General features: G+C 39.8%; 1 protein-coding gene across 2 annotated transcripts; it reads left to right on the top strand.

Annotated features, from left to right (window-relative positions):
- Positions 1–1,488: 1,488 nt before the first annotated feature.
- Positions 1,489–23,344, top strand: TCTN2 (tectonic family member 2). Of its 2 annotated transcripts, XM_058531260.1 has the most exons (18): positions 1,489–1,642; positions 1,816–1,923; positions 2,384–2,460; positions 3,290–3,485; positions 7,246–7,346; positions 9,784–9,980; positions 10,511–10,637; positions 11,444–11,585; positions 12,630–12,695; positions 13,472–13,606; positions 13,854–13,931; positions 16,514–16,594; positions 17,181–17,292; positions 19,360–19,466; positions 21,949–22,105; positions 22,521–22,643; positions 22,795–22,883; positions 23,120–23,344. In XM_058531260.1, the coding sequence occupies exons 1-18, from the start codon at positions 1,561–1,563 to the stop codon at positions 23,227–23,229; spliced, it is 2,088 nt and encodes a 695-aa protein (XP_058387243.1). In that variant the 5' UTR covers positions 1,489–1,560; the 3' UTR covers positions 23,230–23,344. The 2 variants fall into 2 exon arrangements, with proteins under 2 accessions (XP_058387243.1, XP_058387244.1); XM_058531261.1 differs by lacking the exons at positions 1,489–1,642; positions 1,816–1,923; positions 2,384–2,460; positions 3,290–3,485 and adding an exon at positions 4,897–5,134.
- The last annotated feature ends 1,734 nt before the right edge of the window (positions 23,345–25,078 follow it).

The following is a 25,078-nucleotide window of genomic DNA, read 5'->3' as shown; positions in this document are numbered from 1 at the left end:
CTGTTGTCTGGTAAATGAAAGGATGGTTTTCTTTTCTTTTTTTTTTTTTTAATTTTTTAATTTTTTTTTTAAATTTTTTGTTTATTGCAGTAACATTGGTTTATAACATTGTATAAATTTCAGGTGAACATCATTCTACTTCTATTTCTGCATAGATTACATCATGTTCACCACCCAAACACTAATTACAACCCCCCATCACCACACACATGTGCTGAATTATCTGAAAGGATGGTTTTCAATTAAGCTACGAAAAAATAGTTTTATTTTGAGTGTCTGACAAGTGATATTTGCCAATACAGGTAACTATGGTACTAATGATGTCTTTAAAATACATGACTGCGCAGTAAGAATGTAAAGGTCTAGAAAGGTAGAACTCAGTGAAAAGAAGGATTTATAGTACATTTAAAATAGCCCATGGCCATTAGTGTTTGCCTAAATTACTTTTTTATGTTTTACCTAAATGTAAAAGCTTTTTGACCCAAGGTCAGGTTCCTTTCAGAATGTTAGATTTGCTGATCAATTAATATATAATAAACATAAAGAGTAATCACGGCAAACATTTATTTGGCGTTGTCTCTTTGTCAGGTATAGTGCAGAACACCATACATGGATTGTCTCAGCTTATTGGCACACGCTCCTTCTGATAGCTAAGAAAACGAGAGAACTTTTATCCAGTGCTTACCGTATGCTAGGCATTGGTCTAAGCTCATTACATATGTCACCTCATTTGATTGTCACACAACCCTGTTTGGGAGGGACTATTATTTTCCCCTTTTTATCAATGAGGAAAATCAAGCTTAGAGAGGTTAAGTGACTCACTTAACAGCGTGCAAGGAAGTCAAAATCCCAAACCAGGCAGTCTGACCTCAGAGCCTGCCCTCTGTCTCCGAACTACAACAACGCTTGAAATGCTTTGAGGCTATTGACAAGAAAAACGAAATTTTTTCCAGGTAGAATTCTGATAACTTTTGCACCTGTCCTAATGCTGGGCAAAACCTTTTGTGTGTTCTGTGGCAAGATCTGCTTTGGGTGTGCTGAGAGCTCTGTGTGGTAAAAAACAAAACAAAACCAAAAAACTTCAAAAAAACCGGGAGAATAATAAAAACAATTCAACACCACAATCATAGCCCAGCGGCCTCACCTCCGTTTGGTCCCTCCCCCCAAATCCCCATAAAAACTCAGTTTACGAAGCTTGCAGGCTCGCTCTTGCAGTGTGACTGAATTAACTCAAGGCGCGGGGAACCCCACTTTTTAAAGTAGACGCGGACTCCCACTCCTTCCCGATCCTGTAGCGGGAGTGGAGGGGCCCCGAGGGCGCAAGGCCTGTGGGCGGGGCCGGGATGCAGCGGCTGGGGGCGGGCTCTCTCTGCCGCTGGCCCAATCACGGCGCGCCGCTCCGCCTGGCCGGCGGCCGATTGGTGGTTGCCATAGCTCCGGGCGCTCGCTTGACAAGATGGCGGCGGCAGGGCAGCGAGGGCCGCGTCTTGGCGCCTGGGGGCCTCCCGGCTTCTAAGACGCGCGCGGTTCTGTGGTGCGGGCCCCGCGCGAGCCCCAGGCATGGGCTTGCCGCCGGCGGCCCCTCTGCTCTTGGGGCTCCTCCTTCTGCAGGGCGTCCTGAGGCCGCTGTGGGGGGACCCGGGTGTGTACGGCGGGGCAGGGGCTGCAGGGCCGGGCTGAGGGGACGTGGCGTGTAAGGGGTCGGACTCGGACTCCTGCGGGAGCTCCGGAAGACGCCGCCAAGGAAGGCCACCACACGCTCCGGCAGGGGCTCTGCAACCATTAACTCCTCCCTGTCCCTTCCTTCCCGCCTAGTTTTCATCCCTCCTGTCATCCGCATGTCCGGCCCTGCGGTCAGCGCGTCCCTGGTCGGAGGCACCGAGGATGTGACCGTGTCCCTGGCCCTGCTGCCGGACGCAGAGGGTAAAGAGTCCGGCCCCTCCGGCTGGAGAGTGGGGGTTGGGCCAGGTCCAGGCCGCCGGAGGAGTCCGGCGAGGTGGCATCCTCAGGGTCCCCTGCCGCTGTCCCCTGCAAAGTCGGTATGGGGAGGAGGGATGGGGGGCCCTCTGTGGACCAAAGAGAACCGACGGACAGGTTCGATGAAAGAAAGCTTGAAATCGTAGTGGCCAGCATTCGTTGAGCTGTCCCCTGTGCTTTACACCTGTCACCTCATTTTTCTAATAAGAACAGTAATATCCTTTAATCCCATGTGACAAATGAAGGCACTGGAGTTCAGAGAGGTTGTCACTTATTCAGTCACACAGCTTATAAAGGGCCCAGCCCTAGGGTTGGAAAGGGATTCTGTCCTAGGGAGCCTGATTCAAGAGTGCACCCCCTTAGCTGCTGGGTGATACTGCCTTGCATTCTCATCTTCTCTCCCTAGGGTTATTGCCAGTTCCTTCTTGTGGAGTGCTGAACAATGAGACGGGAGACTGGAGTTTGACGGTGACCCCCAGTGGGGTAAGGCTTCTCAGTAGCATCTGTGGAGGCCCACATTTGGTGTTTCTACAGTGCTCTCTTGATTGGACAAGATGCAGCTCTCTCAGTGCCCGGAACTACCATGAAACTGTGGGCCAGCAGATCTAGTAGACACCCATCCAGCCCAGAGGGTCTTACTAGGGTTAGGGGTCCTTGGACAAGTGTCAAGCAGTCAGTGAATCCTCTGAAAGTGTGTGTAAAATTACATGTGTGTGCGTTTTTCTGATGAGATGGTCGCCAGCTTCCATCAGATTATCAAATGCAACTGTGACTCAGAAAAGCTTCCTAAACCGAAGGTCTCACCCAGCTCTGAGATTATGTGTAAAGGACACTCAAGCCTGGAGACATTAAATATCTTCCATTTAATAAATGTTTTATTGAGAGGCTAGTGTGTGCAAGGCGTTAACTCCGGAGATAAAGGATGAGAAAGACAGACTTTGCTTGCACCGCAGGAACTGGGGACTGTTTCCATTGACTTTTTTTGTGTCTTTAATCTGCTGGTAGGATGATAAAGAAACTAAAAAGGTGCTGTACAAAGTGAGTTAATTTATCAGAACTGTTTAGCTTTCTCTAAGTATCCAGAAGTCACTTGCTTTTCTGTTAAACCGAGGATTAGGAATCAAAGCTCGCACATTGCCATAGGTTTACAGGGTGGAATTGAACAGAATTATGTCATCTTTGTATACAATTCTCCTTTTGTAAATGAACGGTTGCTGATGTGTGCTTTTATCATGTTTTCCATTATGTGTCCTTATAATTATAGATGCTGTTTTGAGTCACTCTAAAAAGTACAGCAATATTTTCCTTTCAGAATTCATTGGAAGTGACAGTGAGGTTGAAGAGGAGTCTGCAATGGTGTTCCTCCAATGAGACAGATTCCTTCTCAGAGTCCCCATGTATTGTCCAAACTCTTCTGATTTCAGCATCTCACAATTCATCCTGTTTAGCGCATCTACTCATTCAAGTGGAAATTTATGCCAACTCTTCTATGGCCCATAATGCATCAGGCAAGTAAAGTCTTTGACTATCAAAACATTCACGTCAAGCGTTATCTGTCTGATTGTAAGTGTATACCATGCAATTTGTGTACTTCACTCTTGGGTCTGTCTTGCTTTGCTAAACTTATTTTGCTTTTGTTGAGTTTTCTTATTTTAAAAGTTTTCACTTTGTCTTATTTTACTTAAGATTTATTTTATCTTGCTCTACTGTTTGTATCTTTGTAAGCCACCTTAAATCTTTTTTGGGAGAAGGTGAAGTTTGTTTCTGTGTATTGATTCCTGTGACTCCATCTTAAAACAAAAAAACCATACACAAAACCAAAGGGAAGAGAAAGACTCATGAGTGAGTTTGTAGAAAAACAGCAGAGTTTTGGTGAAAGCTTTTGATCTCTAGCTCCCTTTCCTAAAGGCAGCCTGCTAACTTATGCTTATAGAAGCTCATATTCCCTTTAAACACACACACACACACACACACACACACACACACACTATAATAACACTCGATTTGCTATTCTATATGTTTTAAAAAATAATATAATGTAGAGATTGTTCCATATGAATACATGTAGAATACCTCATTCTTTTTAATAGCTACATAGTATTCCATTGTGTAGATATACCATTGTTTATTTAGCTAGTCTCTTAGTAATTGAATTTCAGTCATTTCCAGCTTTTGATACTATAACTAGTGCTACAGCAAATATCATTGTGCACTTATGTCTTTGGACATGAGAACATGGTTTTGTATTATTTTCCTTTTCATATAAGGGCAATGTTCTAAGAATAAAAGATGTGCTAATGTGGAGGGGTCCCTCAGTACGGTGCCACCTCCATGTTCCCTGTTCCAAACTCTAGCACCTCTTGCATTTACAGGCACCGGGGATGAAGAGAGAAGCGTTCCCCTTTAGTAACAAAGTTCTGTCACTTTGAGACTCCCACACCGTCACTTCCCGTATCACATCCCCTGACTGTGGTCCTTCCTGTGGTTTTGACAGTTTAGGAGGTTTAGACAAGTTTTGATAGAGCGTTCAGTGGGCTACTCTGCCCTTCATGCATTTGCACGGAAGATCCTAAGATGTACTGCTAAGTGTGCAAAGCAGATGCAGATGCAGGTGGATGCATAAAGCATGGAATAAGAATGTATATTTATATTTGCATAAAGAAATTCTGGGAAGCTATCTGAGAAGCTAACGATGTGCTGCCAGTTTGGAGGGTGACTGGGAACAGGAAAGGGCTAAGAGTGAGGACTTTCACTGTGTGCCTTTTTAAATATTCTTTTGATTTTTTCGAACCATGTGACTCCATTAGCTATTTAAAGGTTTAAACTTTTGTTTTTTGAAGAAAAAATATTTTCTAATGCTTAAAATTCAAAACAAACCAAAAAATATTCAGTGGATGCTTAAAAAATCAACAAGAGGGATTAATGGTAGCTATACTGTTCCAAGCAGTGACTTTTTTCTTTTTAAAAATATGCTTGACTATATTTAGGTAATATTTCGGAATGTCTTTGTACAAGCAGCCAAGCTTAGGAAAATTACAGAGTCTTTGTATATTGGTAATTATGAGATGTCCGCTCTGACCCCATGAAGGTATGAAAAATTTTGCGCCCAGTCAGACAGAGATCAGAACAAGAAAAAGGATGGAAGGACAGACGGGAGGTACGTGGTATGCCTAGTAAGAGCGAAGCTAGCAAACGACATATAGATAGATATGCAATCATCTATCTATATATCGCATAGTAAAACCCTAGCCTAAAGTGTCTTGCTTATGTCCCATGGGGTTGATTATCCTGAGGGTCAGACCCTTGTAACATGCTCTGTTCCTTGGACCTTCTCTTTGTTCCTGATACTGTTGACATGCTAGGGTTCTGCTCTAGTATAGCGTAGATTATATAATTAGTTGCTCTTTTAGATGCATCAGCTGTCATGTCACTAAAGTTAACTGTTACATCGAGTTTAAACAAATAATCGCTACATAGTTTTTTTTTTTTTTTTTTTTTTTTTTATTGATATTTTAATGGTTTCTAACATTGTGAAATTTTGGGTTGTACATTTTTGTTTGTCCATCACCCCATATATGACTCCCTTCACCCCTTGTGCCCACCCCCCACCCCCACTTCCCGGGTAACCACAGTCCAGTTTTCTCTGTCCATGTGTTGGTTTATATTCCACATATGAGTGAGATCATACAGTGTTTGTCTTTCTCTTTCTGGCTTATTTCACTTAACATAATACGCTCCAGGCCCATCCATGTTGTTGCAAATGGGACGATTTTGTCTTTTTTTTATGGCTGAGTAGTATTCCATTGTATATATATACCACATTTTCTTAATCCAATCGTCAGTCGAGGGACACTTAGGTTGCTTCCACTTCTTGGCTATGGTGAATAATGCTGCAATGAACATAGGGGTGCATAAGCCTCTTTGGATTGTTGATTTCAGGTGCGTTGGATAGATTCCCAGTAGTGGGATGGCTGGATCATAGGGCATCTCTATTTTTAATTCTTTGAGGAATCTCCATACCGTTTTCCATAGAGGCTGCACCAATTTGCATTCCCACCAGCTGTGTATGAGGGTTCCTGTTTCTCCATATCCTCTCCAGCATTTGTTGTTTTTTGTCTTGGTGATTATAGCCATTCTAACGGGCGTGAGGTGGTATCTTAGTGTTGTTTTGATTTGCATTTCCCTGATGATTAGTGATGTTGAGCATCTTTTCATGTGCCTATTGGCCATCTGTATATCTTCCTTGGAGAAGTGTCTGTTCATTTCCTCTGCCCATTTTTTGATCGGGTTGTTTGTTTTTTTGTTGTTCAATTGTGTGAGTTCTTTATATATTATGGAGATCAACCCCTTGTCAGATGTATGTTTTGCAAATATTCTCTCCCAGCTGGTTGGTTGTTTGTTCATCTTGATTCTGATTTCATTTGTCTTATAAAAGCTCTTTAGTCTGATAAAGTCCCACTTGTTTATTTTTTCTTTAGTTTCCCTAGTCTGGGTAGGCATGTCATCCGAAAAGATTCCTTTAAACCCAATGTCAAATAGTGTGTTGCCTATATTTTCTTCTATGAGTTTTATTTTCTTCTATGAGTTTTATTTTCTTCTATGAGTTTTATTACATAGTTTTTTAACGTGTACCAAATCCTAGGACAAACGTAAAATTCAGCAGACTGAAACTCTTATCTGATAAATTATTGCAGAGAAACTAGAAATGTAAGTCTCTGGATTCTGAGTTAGGAGGCTGAAATGTAATGTAACATATTCCTTTTCCAATCAATGTAAAAATTATGAATTTCCCCCACACTTGAACTAGAATCAGGATGTGAAGATTTCAGTTTACACTGTGTTGGGCCTTGAGGTTGAGCACGAAACATAATTAAATATGGTCTTGTGGTCAGATGGGTTTCAGATAAGCTGTCTGAAATGTCACCACGGCTTCAGTTTTATCTGCTGAAAGAGGTAATGAATTTGGAGGAGTAAATGCTTAATATCACTCTGTGTTATGAAAAGAGTTGTTCGGTGTATTGAAAAATAAAATCAATGCATTACATTTATCCAACTTGTAAATTTTAGCCACTTAATTATCTTCAAGATGAACTGTGACTTCTTTGGTTTGTTATAACTAGCATATTTTCTTATGTTTGGGTTTTTGTTGGAGGAGTAGACATAGGCCTCAGATATGTTTCATGCGTAGCTCATTTCAGGGATTCCATAACGTGGAATATTTGGTAATGGTAATTTGTAGCTGATTTTTCTGTTGTTTGTACTTTTCAGAGAACATGACTGTTATTCCTAACCAGGTGTATCAGCCCCTTGGTCTTTGTCCTTGTAATTTAACAGCTGGGGCCTGTGATGTTCGCTGCTGCTGTGACCAGGTACGTTCTCTCCGATTATTGGGTACAAAAGTTATGGTATCCAGTAGCTAGTGAAGAACACCTACAGTTCCCCATCAATAGCTTTTTAATGGATGGTCTTTCAAAACTGAGATTGTATTTCGTGTTGCAAATTGTTTTCAAATTGAGTATTTTCTTACCCAGCGTTGTCAGTCCGTTTATAGAAGAAAAAAACTGTATATTTTTAGATAGTTATGCTTGTGATGATTATACTGAGAGGACGGTTTTAATATCTTATTTAGAAGTCTTTAAGAAAATATAAAAAGGGAAGAAAATACACATTTTCAATGATTTTTAGTAAATTTATAGAATTGTACAACCATCACAACAATCTAATTTTAGAACATTTCCATCACCCCAAAAAGAAACCTGGTGCCCATTTTCAGTCACTCTCATTTTCACCTCTCATCCCCAGGCCACTATTAATCTGCTTTCTATCTCTGTGGATTTGCCTATTCTGGACATTTCATATCAATGGAAGCATACACTACGTGGCCTTTTGTATCTGGCTTCTTTCACTCAGCATCATGTTTTCAAGGGTCATCCATCCATATTGTAGCAGGTGTCAGGGCTTCTTTCCTTTTTATGGCTGAATCGTATTCATTGTATGGATGTATCACATATTGCTTATCCCTTTCTCAGCTGATGGACATTTGGGTTGTTTTCACTTTTGGGCCATTATGAACATTTGTGAATACAAGTTTTTGTTTGGATGTGTGTTTCTGTTTCTCTTGGATATGTTACCTAGGAGTAGAATTGCTCTGTCATATGGTGGCAGTATGTGTAACCTTTTGAGGAACTGTTTCCCACAGCGGCTGCACCATTTTACATTCCCATCAGCAGTGGAGAAGAGTTGCAATTTTCCATATCCTTACCAACACTTGTTATGATAATCTTTCTGATTGTAGCCATCCAAGTGGATGTGAAGTGGTATTTCATTGTGATTTCTGACTTTTATTTCTGTAGTGACAAGTGACGTTGAACATCTTTTCATGTGCTTATTGGCCATTTGTATATCTTCTTTGAAGAAATGTCTATTTAGACCCTTTGCCTGTTTTTTGATTGAGTTGTCTTTTTGTTGTTCAATTATAAGAGTGCATTATACGTTCTGGATACTAGTGTCTTATCAGATATATGATTTGCAAAAAACTTCTATCGTGTAGGTTGTCCACTTTCTTGTTGGTGTTTTTTGAAGCACAAAAGTTTTTTAATTTGATGACACCCAATTTATCAACTTTTTTCTTTTGTTGCTTGTGTTTTTGGTGTCATATCTAAGAAACCATTGCCTAATCCCAGGTCAAGTACATATTTTTAATCCTTAGTTTAGATTCAAGAAGAATGAGAGATGCAAAAGAAGCACATTTACTGGGATCCACGTCCCTTCCATTTTTGGCTGAATGCAATTATGTCATGGTTGGTTTTATTAAACAGGAAAGGAAAGTTTAGAGTCTTCATTTATATTGTAATTCTCATACTAACAGTGGTACTTATAATAACAACTATATTTAATTTAAAAATAAAACATAAATCTGTTCAGGTATCAATAGAAGTGTCAAAATGGTGTTCTCTTCCTCTTTCTTCCTGATTGCATTCCTGTGCCCAGTTTCTCACTTCTTTTCGTATTTGTTATATATGGTTGTACACCTACAGCACCGACTACCAGCATCGTTTAGGATTCTGGATCAATGATGTCCTCAGATAACTGCAACTTATCACTTTATACGTGATCAGTTTTTAATTTAAATTGCTCTTGTTTAAAAAAATAGATCACTTTCTTTTCTACCTTCAACAAATAAGACATGCAGGACATATTTGACTTTTAGCTCTCTCAATCCTTTGTGAAGCAAGGAAGACGATGGATGAATAAATGAATGCGTGAATGAAGTAGCTTCTTGGTGATGTTAATTGGGTCGTGTTATAATAACAGTGAGGGCTTCTGGGATTCTTGTGGACTGTGGACTGTTTGCCTTCACTCTAAATGTCCTTTGGTTTCTCTGGGCTAAAGATTTGAAAGGTGATGAAGGGAAGGGAAGTTACAAAGGGAAGATATCTCTGTCTTTTTCCCATTTGAGGTCTATTCCATATTATCTTTTCTTCTCTGCATATTGTTTTTTGTTGGCACATCTTATGTCCCCAGTAAAGATGTGGTTCTTGTGAGGGTTTGAAGTTCCTCACTTGGAGGCTCGTAGGGAATTGACTAAAGAAATTCTAGTACGGTTTTACTTTCTGTGGGCACAAAGCACTTTTAGACTAGAAGACTTTTAGACTTTTAGACTTTTAGACTGTTCTTGTTTCTCGCTTCCTCTGTGGTGTCCTGCTGGCCTCAAAGAGTTAGTGTTCCTCACGCTTGCCAGGAGACCTCATGGAGGGCACCTGGGAGCTTTTGTCTTCTCACTGCTCCTTCATGTTTTCTTTCAAGGAATGCTCATCCAATTTAACAGAACTGTTCAGAGAGTCCTGTTTCACCGGCGTTTTTGGAGGAGACATTAATCCTCTTTTTGATCAGCTCTGCTCCGCTCATACGGCACACCGAGTCCCGGACTGGTTTCCGTTCCTGTGCGTGCAGTCCTCTCTTGCCAACTCGCCCTTCCTTGGTTACTTCTACCACGGCTCTGTGTGAGTGTGGGCCGCAGCCTGGGAGAGGGCCGGCTCGCCAGTGTGGTGAGGCCGCGTGCCTGGTTGGCCCTGGAATGTGGGTCACGTTTTTCTCGGGACCTCTCCAGAGGCCCCACGCTTAAATTAGTCAATTCTAGATTCAGTTCTAGGTTTCGGTTAGTAGGTTTGTTTTGTGTTAAGTGTTTGAAAGATTTGGGCCTCCCTGAAATTAAATTGATTATACTGCCAATAGTTAATAGTGATTATCTGGGTTGGGAGAAAGAGTGGTGGGCTCCTGGGGAACTGGCACTCGCTGTCTTTCCCCTTTCTGTATTGTTGAAATTTTACAACAACTTTATTATTATTCTTATTGAAGTAAAATTCATGTAACATAAAATTAACCATTTACCACATTAAAGTGTACAAGTCAGTGGCATTTAGTACAAATGTTATTTTTGTAATTAAAAAAGTAAAGAAAAAAATTTAAAAGAATTGTTTTTAGCAGGTAATAGCTGAAAGTGATAGTGATAATCTTTCTTATTGATTTACAGTTCCTCTAGACAATACACTTCCTTTGAAGTGTATTTGCATACTGATTTAAAAGATGTTTCAGACTTTGGTTACAAACAAGGAGATCCAGTGATGACTGTAGATAAGGCATATTTTACTATTCCACAGGTAATAATTTCAATTTTAATATGCTAGAGCCTTTTCTTATTTTTCTCACTCTATTGTTAATTTAACTCATATTGCTCATAAAAATCTCTTCCTAAGTTACTTATTTTTCTCCTGTGGACTTTTCAGGCATTCAACTATTTATGGTCTCTGGATTTTTTTTTTTAATAGTCAACTCTTAAATTAATCAGACTTTGCTAAATCTCGGAGTGAACTTACTAAATAAAACCAAAAGACATTCTATAAATTTCCATGAAAGTACTGTCCTTCCTCATTTCTGTTAGTTTAATAGCCAATTTCTAGTAAGCTATAGAAATATAATTTAATATCATATTGCAGAATTTTGAAAAATATTTTGACTAGTTTTATGTGAAATATTGTTTTTAAGTTCAAAATTATGAGGAAAAAATATTTATAGGAAGAAAACATGGAAATCTAAACCATTTCTCTTTATTGATCATATGAATCCACTTTTATGGTTTCAACAAAAATCTGGTTGTAGTGAAGGAAAGAAATGAAGTTGAATATAATCATGTTTCTGCGAAGTAAATAGAGCAGGACAGGGAATTGTCCTTATTTTCATTAAATAATACCTATTGTCACTCCTTAACCAACGGCTTCCAGACTTTGATCAGCAAATCAGCTAGATATTTTACTAAAGTTTGTCAACTAGTCAATGAACTAGCCATTGTTGAAACAACCCGGCAGTAGGAGCAGGCTGCAGAAAGAGCCCTCTGACGAGATGCTGCTCTGTATTTGATGATTAGAAGACAGGTCATAAATCTGTTGGGATTTTCTCTTACCCTCAGATGTCCTTGGCTGGGCAGTGTATGCAGAATGCCCCAGTGGCATTCCTTCAGAATTTTGATGTTCAATGCATTGCTAATTTGGAAGTATACCACGAACAAGATGATATTATCAGTGTGAAGATAAAAAGTGGTGCTGTAGGAGGTACGTTACATTGGTTTGAAGAAAGATCACAGACCTGAGTGTTTAGATAAACTATGATCTCATGAGAATATAAATCACTTCTGTTGGATCAACCTAAAATCATATTTCAACTGCCAGTTGAGGAAGGTGTTTTCTTTGGAAAAAATTCAGTTCCATAAGACAGCATATTGCATATTAGTTCTTTTTTAAAAATGAGGTAAAATTCACATAACATAAAATTAACTATTTTAAGGTATATAGTTCAGTGGCATTTAGTACGTGCACAATGTGGTGCAATCATCACCTCTGTCTAGTTCTAAAACATTTCATCACCCCAAAAGGAGACCCCATACCCATTACAGTATTCTCCTTTCTCCTCTTGCCCTGACCCCTGGCAACCACTCATCTACTTTCCATCTCTATGGATTTGGCTGTTCTGGACATTTCATATAAATGGAATCATACAGTATGTGGCCTTTTGTGTCTAGCTTCTTTCATTTAGCATCATGTTTTTGAGATTCATCCATGCTGCAGCATGAATCAGAACTTGGTTCCTTTTTATGACTGGATAATATTCCATCATTTGAATACCGCATTTTGTTATCCATTCATCCTTTGATGGCCATTTGGGTTGTTTCCAGCTTTTGGCTATTGTGATAGTGCTGCTGTGAACATTCACGTACAAGTGTCTATGTGGACATTTCTGTTGGATATACACCTAGCTGTGGAATTGCTGAGTCATATGGTAATTTATCTTTTTGAGGAACCACCAAACTGTTTTCTAAAGTCACTGCACCATTTTACATCCCCACCAGCAGCGTACAGCATATTCGTTCTTACATGAGAGTGACTCTCCAGATTATCATCACTGACGTGGATTCTCCTCCTCAGTTATAATTAGATGCCAAGAATAGTGGGATTCCCATTTGATGGTGTTGGGGGAGTGGGAGAGACTTTTGTAGTTGGCACAGTTACCATATTTGCTTGATAAACTTTCATTTGAGTAAGTAAATGTGATCGTTAGGCCATGTAGTCCTGTGGAAGTTAATTTTTGTATCTTTTTAGGCACTGTTACACCAAAAGTAATCTATGAGGAAGCAACTGACCTAGACAAATTCATCACCAGTACAGGTATTTTAATATTATACTTGTATGTCATTTCTACAGAAATATATGTCATTTCTTACAAGTAATGTATAGTCCTAGAGTAAAATACACTTTTATTAAGAATTTAAGGAGGTTCACGGCAATTAGAAAGATATCCCACTAGCATTTTGTTTGTTCCTTGTTCTGTCTTGTCTTGTTTCAGAGTGATATCTGTGACCTTGACCCAGTTCCTCCACAGTCGTGGGTTATGTGGGTTCTAGAGTCCCCTCTAGTTCTCAGGGTCTGTGAACCTTTTCTTAAATGTTGTTGTGATAGCTAAAGAATTCTTTAAGACTCAGCATTTTCACTTCTTGCTTTCTTTTTGATAATTAAACTTTGCAGTTGTGATGCAGCCAAATAAGTTATTCAGAGTTTGGCTGATATTACCAGGACTTTTGTTTTTAATGAAGGATACTATTTGTGTTTCTTTTCAATGTGTTGTAATTCTCAAATTTATTCACTACTTCATCAAATATTAGTAGAGTGCCTACAATATGGTAGTGAACTAGACAGCAGGCCTCTGCTCTTAAGGAGCTGACATTTTGTAGTCTTTCAATTTAAGAAACGTTCTACCAGGCATGTGCTCTGAATTGAGCTATAAGCCGGGTGCTGGGGATAAGGAAATAGAAGGAGAGGGACAGACCTCACTCAGGGTGTTGTGATGGTACAGAGGGGGTGGCTAGTGCTGACTTGGTGCGACCAATAATAGACTTGAGCCCGAAGAGGGTCTTTAACTTATGAAAGTATTCTTTTATTTGCAGAAACACTTTTAAGCAATGGATCAGCCCCCAGAAATGTGAATGTGGAAGAACATTATATTTTCAGATGGAATAATAATACAATCAGTGAAATAAATGTCAAAATTCTTAGGGCAAAAATTAATGCCCACCAGAAAGGTAACTTTGTTGAGGGCAGTGAGAAGGCTTTCAGTTTAAAGTATTTTTTTCTTCAAAATTCTGTAATTCTAACACATAAAACTAAGTCAGACTTATTTATTATTTGATTTGTGATTTAATAAAACAGAAAATATTTTTTTTTGCATGTAAACATGCAGTTATAATGTAAAGAAAGTAACACTATGGGGGATAATTTTTTTCCTAGTGAAGTGGCTCACATGTTCTTTTTATTTTGTTTTATTTCTAGGAATCATGTCACAGAGATTTACAGTAAAATTTTTAAGCTATAACAGTGGTAATGAAAAGGAATCATCTGGAAATCCAGGTAAGATAATATTTGTCAATCATTGATCTTACAAACGTATTTTAGTTCAACAAACGTATTTTAGTTCAACACTCTTATACTATAATGATGAGTATAAGTAACTCTTGCCAATTTTAGTTTATGACTCTGACCTTTCTCTTCATTTCGCTTCTGTGACACTGTATTCTTTTTCTGATAACAGCTTGATTTTTTTACATAAAGTGTCGTGGATAGTAACAAGTTGCTGTAAATGCAAAACATTCTCTCTCTTTAGCTACTGGCCTTTTGAAAAAGAGACAGTGCATTTAAAGTGTTGGTAAAATTAGCTTTTTAAGAAATAATAGCTGCAGATGATGGGTTCCTAACCTGGGACCCGTGGAGAGACTTCTCGGGGACTGTGAACTCCCTGTCATACTGTGCATTTTGTATTTTTGTGCAAATACATCACCACCTGATTTGTATGTGTATGTTTCTTTCATTCACTGCTGCGGCCTCAGTGCCTAACAGAGGATGTAGAGCTGCACTGGCCGGTGTGCTGGCCGCCAGCCACATGCAGCTGCTGGGCGCTTGAAGTGTGGCCTGTGTTGTGTGTGGACATGATAATATTTTGGATATATTGGGTTGAATAAAATATATTGTTCAAATTAATTTTATCTATTTCTTTTTCTCTTTTAATGGGGCTAATAGCAAAAAAATTTTAATTTCTAAAAAATTCTAAAAATACGTAATATTTTAAAACCACACATGTGGTTTGCATTATATTTCTATTGGGCAGCCATGGCTTAGACCATAGCAGGTGTTCAGTAAATATTTCTTGGATAAACTATCATTGTTTCATAAAAGAAAGTTCCCTTCTTTTTACTATTTTTAATCAGGCAGAGGTAACCGTGAAGGAACAACTTTTTTACTTTTAAATAACTTTTTATTTTGCATGATCTTCAATATTTATATCTGCTGATTTAATAATATATGATCCATTGTATATTTATATATATATGTATGTATTTTTTTCTTTTAAATTGGATTTTGGTGTACCTATTAGTGTGGAGTTGTGGGGTTTACTGTTGGCTTCAAAAGCAGGCTCCCTGAATTTAAGGGTTTTCATTTCACTGAGTTAATGTCACACAATTTCTGAGAAACACTGTCAGAATATATGAAAAATGTTGAAGCTCTTGTCAAAAAAGAGTAAATTGATTAAGAGCCAGAACTGATCAGTCAGTGGAGCAGCTTATGTATACACAGCCACTCTCTCTAGCACTTTCCGAGGCAGGACAGGACTTTAGGAGGACTATAACATGGGCCCTATCCTCGAGGAATTAACTCTCTTACGTGGAAAGACCACCAAGTCCCAGGAAACAAGAGTGAGCAATCCGAAGTAGTTACTAAATGAGCACTGGACTTCTGGACAGGTCCTCTAGAATGTCAGAGGAGTGGAATGTTGACCACTCACCCAAACTTTCCATCATTAAGGAACTGGGTTGAGTGTTTGGTACGTGCCAGGTTCTGGTCTGAGTGCTGGAGGAAAAGCAATGATCCAGACAGAGTCCTGCCCTCGGTGAGTTTCCATGCTGGGCTGCGTGGAGGAGACCGTGCCTGGCAAGCAGGTAGTGCGTGCTGGGAAAAGCAATAACCTGGGGGAAGCCAAGAAGGCAGAAGTGAGCATGAAGTGTGCATGGGCAGGGGCCCGGCCAGCGGCAGGGGCGAGGCTGCTCCTTCAGGAACAGTGGGAAGTAATGTTGGAAACACAAACACTGTGCATGAACCTTGATTGCATCCCAGTTTGTTAAAACAGCTCTAAAACACACTTTTGGGGACATATGAGGAAATATGAATATGAGCTGGATGTGGTATAAGGAATTATTATTAATTTTCTTAGGAGAAATATTGGTATCATAGTTATGAGGGGAATATCCTTAATTTTGGGAGATATGTAGTGGAGCTTCTAGATGTGAAGTGTTATGATGTCTACAGCTTATTTTCAAATGATCCTGCAAAAAAAAATACGTATATGCTTATATAATATAGATAAGACAAATACGGCTAAATATTAACAGTTGTTGATTTTAGGTGGTGGCTGTATTGGTGCTCATGGTATTACTTTCAACTTGTCTGTACATGTGAACATTTTCATAATAAAAAGGTGAAAACAGTAAATTGGAAAATAGGAGACGGATGGGAATAGGACCTAAACCAGACCTTGAGGTTGAATTGAGAATGGTTCCATTGAAAGGTTGCTTTGGTTTCAGTTTGCTTTACAAGCTCCTGTGATAAGTGGTATTAATCCTTCAGCAGGTAGTCATTAACCGGCCTGCTCACAGCTTGTTGTGCTCCGGTGTGAGAGATCCAAGACCAGCTCCCACCTGCTTTTGACTTTTCACATTTCATTTTTAAATTTATTTTAAAAATCACATGAATATCTTCGTCTGTTAAAAAACAAAATGAACGAAGGTAATCTTCTCTCAAGAGTATTTTGAAAAAGCTTTGCCTGTGTATTTGCTTTGATGGTGTGGTCCTCTTTCATATTATTTGATGAGATAGTGCTTGTTATGCTAGAACAACTTGAGAAGGAAAGATGCTAATTCTCATTTGTTGTGTTTGTCTAGGTTACCAACTTGGCAAGCCTGTTCGAGCTCTGAATACCAACAGGATGAATAATGTTACGGCTTTACACCTTTGGCAATCGGGTAATCTGGTTTGGTAATATAATTAGCTCTCTGGTAAACTAGAATTGGAAATACTACCATATTTTGAATCTAATTAAGTAATCAATTCCTTTAAAGCTCAGTTGGTTTATTTAGCTGAGGAGTGGTGGTTTTTCATGCTTCTACAGCTGTTTTTTTTTTTTGGTAAAAATGTTAACATTGTTTGCATCTGAAGTGCTGGTCATTAGTAAGAGAGATTTAAATATGGGATTGGTTGGAGAGTCCGTTGTTATTGTTGTCTATAGCCCAAGATGGTGCTAATCGAAGACATGAGACTAGCTGTGTTCCTAACTATGGGTAATCTTTGCCTTAGTGGTAATTATCCACGTCTGCCAGAAGCATTAAATTTCATGTTCAGAATGAACCATTGATCCCTGTCCAGGTATTCTGACACAGAAAGCCACCTTTGTTCTGCTTTGAAAGGATTAGAGTAATGACGTCAGTTCTCAAAAACTGGAAACTTTATTTCTACTTATTGTTTTCTCTCTGAGTTTCAAGAAAAACTTTGAAGTAAGTCTTTACTATTATTTTGCAAAAATAGTAAGAGGATAATCTTTTTATTTTATAGCTGGAAGGGGTTTGTGTACGTTGGCAACTTTCAAACCCATTTTATTTGGAGAAAATGCATTATCTGGGTGCCTTTTAGAAGTCGGGATTAATGAAAACTGTACTCAGCTCAGGTGAGTGTTTCATTGATGAGTTTATCTGCATTTTGAGTGGTTTGCTTAAAATTAATTCACCACATGAATACTAAAGACAACATGAATGTGAAAAATTAGAGTCTGAATAAAAACTTGTGTAAAAGTGATAGTGAATAATGAATAAATACAACTTCCAGGGCTGGCCCCGTGGCTTAGCGGTTAAGTTCGTGCGCTCCGTTACTGGCGGCCCGGGTTCAGATCCCGGGCGTGCACCGACGTGACGCTTCTCCGGCCATGCTGAGGCCGCGTCCCACATACAGCAACTAGAAGGATGTGCAGCTATGATATACAACAATGTACTGGGGCTTTGGGGGGAAAAAAAATAAATAAAATCTTTAAAAAAAATAAAAAATAAATACAACTTCCAATACAATTTAGAGTTGATTCAAACATCAATGTAAGGGAAATAGACTTCTTTCTTGGGACTGAAGCCATTTCATCCATATTTATGCAAATTTTTCTGCTGAAGTTTGTTCAGATCGTTGGAACCTAATACTCCTAGAGCTCGAATAGGGGCTAGAACCGGGTGTAATTGTTGTGATTAACATGTAAAGAACGCTGAAGCCCTCTTACATGTGTATAAAGAATTTTCCACTTAATTGTCTGCTGTTTGAAAAGTGTGTTTATGGATATGCATATATGTATATATTTTTTTTAATTGGGGTGAAAATCACATAATCATTTTAAAGTGAACAGTTCAGGGGTGTTTAGTATATTCATAATATTATGCAACCGCCACCTCTATTTAGTTCCCAAACGTTTTCATCTCTGCAAAAGGAAACCCCCGTATCCGTTAAGCAGTCCCCATTCCTCCCTCCCCCAACCTCTGGCAACAGCCAGTCTGCATTCTGTGCCTATGGATTTACCACTCCAGATATTTCATATGAGTGAAATCGTACAATACCTGACTTTTTGTGTCTGTCTTATTTTACTTAGTATAATATTTTCAAGGTTCATTCATGTTGTAGCGTTTATCAGTGCTTCATTCCTTTTTATGGCTGAATAATATTCCACTGTATGGATATACTACATTTTGTTTATCCATTCCTCTGTTGATGGACATTTGCGTTGTTTTCTCCTTTGGCTATTGTGAATAGTGCTGCTGTGAATGTTCATGTACCGGTTTTTGTTTGAACACCTATTTTCGGTTCTTTTGGGCATATGTTCAGGAGTGGAATTGCTGGATCATATAGTAATCCTATGTTTACGTTTTTTGAGGAACTGCTGTATTGTTTTCCACAGTGACTGCACCCTTTTACATTCCTACCAGCACGTTAAAAGGGTTCCAGTTTCTCCACATCCTTGTCAACACGTGTTAGTCTCTCCATTTTTTGATAGTAGCCATCCTAGTAGATGTGAAGTGGTATCTCATTGTGGTTTTGATTGCATGCATTCTTACACCCATTTCATCTGTAGCATATCCCAAGTGGTGTAGTTCTTTGGGGAGCAGGGGAAAAGATGGGGGAGACATTTAGAAGGGAAGAAAAACTGGGTCTTAGTTACCCGCAGCAGCTCCTGATTGCAGGGTGCAAGGCCTGAGTCCACCGTCAGAGTCTCTTCCCTGCAGTTCATAAGATTTGTACCTTCCAATGACATTACTGGAGAGAAGGGATGCTAAGTTCCAAGTCTAAATCTTCACTTAATTTTATGGCTGAAAATGCTAAATATGTAAAGCTAAATATTTAGGTTCCTTTTACTGTTGGGTCACTCTGGCTCATGAATTTGTCCTGCTAACTTGATATGTGATCTACTCACTTCCTCAGTTTTGTGACATTCAATGGAGCCTGTAAACCCCGTGTTAACCAACATAAGTTACGAACATTTTAAGGGCAAAGTGAAAGATTGCTTCTATATGTCTTCCCCTAGCTGCTTAGGTCCACCCCGGGAAGGCCATCGAAGGAAAAGACTCCCAGCCAGTTTTTCATGCCCATTCCTCTGGCAGTTTTTTATTTAGGCCCCGGCAAGCACAACCTGGACACTTCCTGAGAAGAACTTCGGGACAAGAGCTACTGGCCGTGTGTTGAGAAATGCCTTACTCTCTTGCAGGGAGAATGCCGTTGAACTACTTGATTCATTAATACAAGCAACTCATGTTGCAATGAGAGGCAACTCCGATTACAACGATCTTGGTGATGGCTGGCTCGAAATAATACGTAAGTCAAAGGTGCACATGTGTGACATAGATAACTTGGTTACTATGACTACATAGTGCCAGCTGTGGCATTAATGTCCTACCCGACAGGTCATCTTTCTTTACTGTGGCCCAACTAACGTTTGTTTAGAGGTTAATTCTCCAGGCAGGAGACTTCACATCTTTTACCTTTTATGCATGATGCCTTTTTTGTTTTCTAAGAGGAAATCCACATGAAGTTCAAATTGCCCAGTTGTTTTACGAGCTAACAGTCTTTGTGAAAGGAAGTCTAAATGAGGTTTGAAGATTTTTAGTGTGTTTCAGTTTGTGTTGCTATTTTTGATTGCCAGGAATATGAGCACTTGACAACGGACTTCATAATTTATAAAAGTAATTTTGTTAACTTAAAATAAGGTGATAGAAAATATGCTAAGTGAGAAAAACCAGACACAAATGACCACATACTGTATGATTCCTTTATGTGCAGTAGCCCAAACAGGCAAATCCACAGAGACAGAAAGCAGATTTGTGATTGCCGAGGCTGGGGCGGTTGGAAGGAAATGGGGGGTGACTGTTAATGAGTACAGGGTTTCTTTTGGGGGCGATGAAAATGTTCTAAAATTGAATCTGGTGATGGTTGAACAACTCTGTGGATATACTAAAAACCACTGCATTGTACTCTTAAATGGGTGAATTGTATGGTATGTGAACTATATCTCAATAAAACTGTTAAAAAAGAAAGAAATTAAGGTACAACGTATGTAATAATAGCAGGGATCACCAAGGCCAGATAAAAAGCCGTGAAGTCCAGTGCCTGTGGTCAGAGATATTTGCAGCACTGGGTTAGCAGGGGGATCGTGTGTGAGGAGGAGGGGGAGAGACACCATGTGTGGCACGTGGAGGAGAAGTGAACCAGAGTTAGCTTGCCACAACAGGCCCAATTTCACCTCTGAATCAAAAATGTCCGTTTGGTCATTGAGCTCCAGCTCACTCAGGTTGTCAGTGGAGTGCCTGGTCACAGTGAGTTATGGCGGAGCTGGAAGGAAGACCCAGGGTTCCAGCCTCTTTCCTCTCTTCCCTAAGTCAGGTCACGTCTTTCTGATTTCTTGGGGAGTCTTGAGTGTGTAAATGCATTGAACATAAAAAAAGCTTCTTCTGTTGTTTTAACTATTGGAATTACCTTTTGGGGCCAGAAAGAGCTGACTGCCTCTGCAGTGTGTGTTCTCCTAAGTCCCCTCCTGTCCCTGCAGATGCTGCTGTGTCCTCATCTCTGCCTGGCTGTTGGGGAGCAGCTCTCTGGATCCTGCCTTCACCCTTTCCATATCCTCTGAGGTCCCTTCAGCTCAGCCAGCTGGAATACAAAGGACCGTCCAGACACATGCCTGCTCTCTCCCTGCCCCTTGTGGCCAGGGGCCATGTAATATGTCTGTGGACTACTCTCTGACTCAGGCAGGGGGTCCTGGTGGCCACGGGGCTCTCAGGCTGCGATTTGCCAATTTGCCGATTTCAGCCTGTGCTCTTGTCACTAGGCCCAGAGTCAGATCCTCATTTGGAAACAGAACCCAGAGGTCGGGGCTTGTCAGCCCCTGGGCTTTGCCATCTAGGCCAGCTAGATGGGCTGTGAAATGCCCGACGGATGGAGGGAAGGAATCAGTAAAGCACCTGAGAAGTAACAGTATGGGAAATTCCAAGACAGAACCTAAGTTGGTTAGGTAAGAAGTCAGATGTGATGGCATCTTGTTGCCTTCAAGGGGGATGCGGTTGGCTTCTATTTCATGTCTAAACCAAAATCCACCCTAATCCTGGTTAGTAAACACAAGAGAAGTGATGTTGAACACATGTATCAAGGAGGGGGAGATTGGACATCATAAAGAAACAGTGGCACCCACCTTCTAAACCCCTGAAGGAAGAGAGAAGTCCCCTCCAGAGTTGCCATGGAACCTGCCCTCCACCCTATACCTGGCCTTGCTGTTTTCCCCCAAGTGCCAGGTTTCAAGATGAGTGAAAACTAATTTCTAATTTAGTTTTATTCTCTTCCATTTGCATTACTGATATGGCAACACATTAGGAAATTGCTTTTTAACTATTTAATCCATAGTAACTGAAGTTGTGAGTCTGGATTTTAAATGTCTCACACACTTTTTACCAGAATAGTGACTGCAGGGAATAAATCTCATGGCGTTTTCCTGCAATTATATGGTATTTCTGTTAAAACTGGGTGGATTTCAGTGAGGAGCTTGGGAACTGAATCATGATTTGTGGTTTTGTTATGTGGGTCAGGGACTTGCAAGTTCCGGCTAACATTTAACATACAAGGAACCGTTTTGAACACGAGGGGTAACAGCACAGTTATGGAGTGATGAGTAAGCAGAGCCTGTTGGAGATTAAAGCCTCATTAATGTGATTCCTATCTAATAATAGTTCCCTTTTTTTGTATCATGGCACTGTAGGAAAACTGTTACTAAATTATTCTTTCCAAAATGCACAACTTGACGTTTCTATAGGTGCAGATGCCCCTGACCCAGGTGCAGCCCCGTCCGTGAGCAGCGCCAACGGCACCTGCCCAGATGTTCCTGCTCAGCTGGCTATCCGCATCCTCATCTCAGATGCTGGTGCAGTGGAAGGGATTACTCAGCAGGAGATACTTGGCGTAGAGACAAGGTATGATGGCATCTTGGATAAGTGTCTTTTAGAGAGAGGCTGTAAAGTGGAGGGTGCTCCAAAGAAAAGGAAAATGCTAATTTAGAAGCTGATTACTTATAAATTGCAATGATTAGCAATATGATTATATGTATAAATGGAATATCTATAAACTACGTTTGTAATGGAAACTTGTTCTCACTCACAAGTACTTATAAAACTATGTGTAAGGGATTCTGCAACGTATTTTAGGGGGTACAAAGATGAATAGGGTCTGCTCAGTGCTAAGCATATTTTGAAATCCATGAATATATTTAGCATACTGATCAGGGAATATAAATCTCAATTTACATTGTTGCTGTGTCAGTTACCTGATATTTTTAACAGACTGGAAGTGAATGGTGGATACGTTGCCTGCATAATCTTTTCCTCCCAGGTTCTCCTTAGTGAACTGGCAGTTCCAGTGTGGGCTCACTTGTGAGAAGGCCGACCTTTTCCCTATCAGTGCATCAGTCCAGTTTATTAAGATCCCTGCTCAGTTACCCCGTCCACCGACAAGGTAATCTGGTTGTTGACCTAACTGACATTATTAGGAAGCAGAAAAATATATATTCGAAAATAAGAAGTTTATTTCTTTAACCGAGTTTTGATGCTTCTCATCAAAAGCATGCTTCGTTGTAGCTATTATAATCTTCTAAAATGTTTTGTAGATTCCAAATCAATTTTACAGAGTATGACTGTAACAGAAATGAAGTGTGTTGGCCGCAACTTCTCTACCCAGTGACCCAGTATTACCAAGGTAGAGTAAAGCAGATTTCTGGAATGGTTATCAGTATATGTCAATTAAAAAAAAATTTTTTTAAATGTGTAAATGTCACAGAAAACTTAAAACATATAGAAAAGTTTTAAAAAGAAAAAATTCACTGATAATGTTGCCAGTTAGAAATGATCACTGTTAATGTTTTGGCTTATTTCTGCCTACATAATTACAAAAAAAGGTAAGAATGTTACTTAATTTGATTCATTGTCTTGCAGGGGAGCCTTATTCTCAGTGTGTTGCCAAGGGCTTACTGTTGGTATCCTTCTTCATATTAGCTGTGTTCCTCAGTGACCCCTGGACCAGAGTATGCACAGCTTGGAATTAACTACCATCTGACTTCTTATAGATCATAGACTTTTACTTCAGTAATTTGTTGTACTCTTACATACCTATCTGTAAAATTTTAATAAATGAAATGTTTTATTTTTGTAGAAAATTTTTATTAAGTGCTCTGCAAATTTAATTCACATATGTAGCTATCCATATGTGCAAAGCAATGCGGATTGGGCATTCTCATTGCTGGACCAGATTCAGCAAAATGCACGAGAGGGTCAACTGTGTAAATAAATGTTGTTAGAAGCCTTAGTTGATCACAAATTCCTGAAGTCATAGGAGTTTTGGTCCAAATATGTTATTCGTACCTTAGAGAGTCAATTTTATATATATTTCTGTTGAATTATTTCCCCTATTCCAAAGAAAGGATTAAAAATTCATAAAGCCTTTAAAAATGTATACAGTATAAAAGCACAAAGTAAATTGATGGGGGCTCGGGGAGGGAAAATAATATGGAGAGGAAAGTCAAACAACACCCAGAGTGAATGTAAACCCACAAAAATATATGCTAAAGACCTTGCATTTAGCAAAGGTAGACCCCTAATTTAGTCTTCAGTTTACAAAAAAACAAATGTGATTAGCTGCAGGAATCATAGCGTCCATAGACTAAAAATAAGCTGGTTTTCAACGAAGGACAGTTTTTCCTAGTTGACTCTTGAGAGAAATTCCTCTTGTGGCCCCTTTCAAGGGGTCTGCATGATGCAGTGAGGGGTGGGGAATGGATGTCTTCAGTCACAGCCTTATAGTGGCCACAGAGCAAATCTCCTGTGAGTTTTCTTTGTGGGCCAGATAATTTACTCACTGTTTCAGATGGACTTTGTACACCATCGATAAACCTAATTGTGAAAAGTGATTCTCTTCCCTTTCACACATTTTGGTTAGATTCCTGGGGCCTCAGCGCTCAGTAAATTGTGTAGTTGCGTCTTCACTCAGAGTCCCTGCCTGGGGGAGTTTCAAATCTTCCCTCCAATCTAAATCTATAAATCTAGTTCTATTTTTCCCTAATTCATATTAAACATGTATTTGTTATGGTGTGTTATGTCCCAATGACATAAAAAATTTCCCTCAAGTACCACTATTTGTATTACTTTGGGGAAACACTGGATCCCCCCTTTCTGCTGCTCTCTTTCTTTGATTCTGTTCTCCCTGGGTTGAAGTGGTTACGCCCTATAGAAGGAGTTGAAGATTGTCTTTTGTCAAAGAAAAGGAAATACCCACTGACTAAGTAATTGCAGTGATTCAGAAAGCCTTTCTATGGCAGTTAGTATAACTAGCTCTGAAAAATTAATTTAAAATTTCCAGATTTCCAGGTAATTAAGCCTGATTTTGTGGGATTTTTTAGGATGACTTTTGTACTTAAAAGGGAAAAACTCACTTTGGCAGTAGAATAGATCTGAGGGGCATACTATATGGGTTTAACTTTTCTAAGTTTATACTTCCATGTATGCATTTGAGAAATATTTATTGAGTGGCTACTGTGTGCTGGATCCTGGAGCTACCAAAATGATGTCCCTTGTCCAGTGGAGCTTACATTCTCCTGGGGGAAAACTGGCAGTAGGCACACAGACAAGATAATTTCAGATAGTGGTAGGTGCCATGAAGAAAATAAAATAGGGATGTGATGGGGCGGGGTGGGAGGGCTACTGTCGCTAGGAGTCAGGGACAGCCCCTCAGAGGAGGGGACATTTGAGCCGAGACCTGAGAGAGACCGCTTTGAGAAGGTCTGGGAGCAGAGTGTTCTAGGCAGAGAGAGGGGTCAGCAAATTCAAGGGCCCCCGACCTGGCAAGAGAAAGAAGGCAGGTGCGGCTGGAGCCAAGGGAGCCCAGGGCAGCTTGGAAAT

This window comes from Diceros bicornis, chromosome 35 (genome assembly GCF_020826845.1).
Source record: "Diceros bicornis minor isolate mBicDic1 chromosome 35, mDicBic1.mat.cur, whole genome shotgun sequence".
In the NCBI taxonomy this organism is placed as follows: Eukaryota; Metazoa; Chordata; class Mammalia; order Perissodactyla; family Rhinocerotidae; genus Diceros; species Diceros bicornis.
This window is presented reverse-complemented; position numbering and strand designations above follow the sequence as displayed.

Coding starts and splice junctions, on each gene's coding strand:
- TCTN2 (XM_058531260.1), top strand. CDS start 1,561: ATGGGCTTGCCGCCGGCGGCCCCTCTGCTCTTGGGGCTCCTCCTTCTG. Junction 9,981..10,510: donor TACTTCTACCACGGCTCTGT/GTGAGTGTGGGC, acceptor ATTGATTTACAG/TTCCTCTAGACAATACACTT. Junction 12,696..13,471: donor CAAATTCATCACCAGTACAG/GTATTTTAATAT, acceptor TTTTATTTGCAG/AAACACTTTTAAGCAATGGA.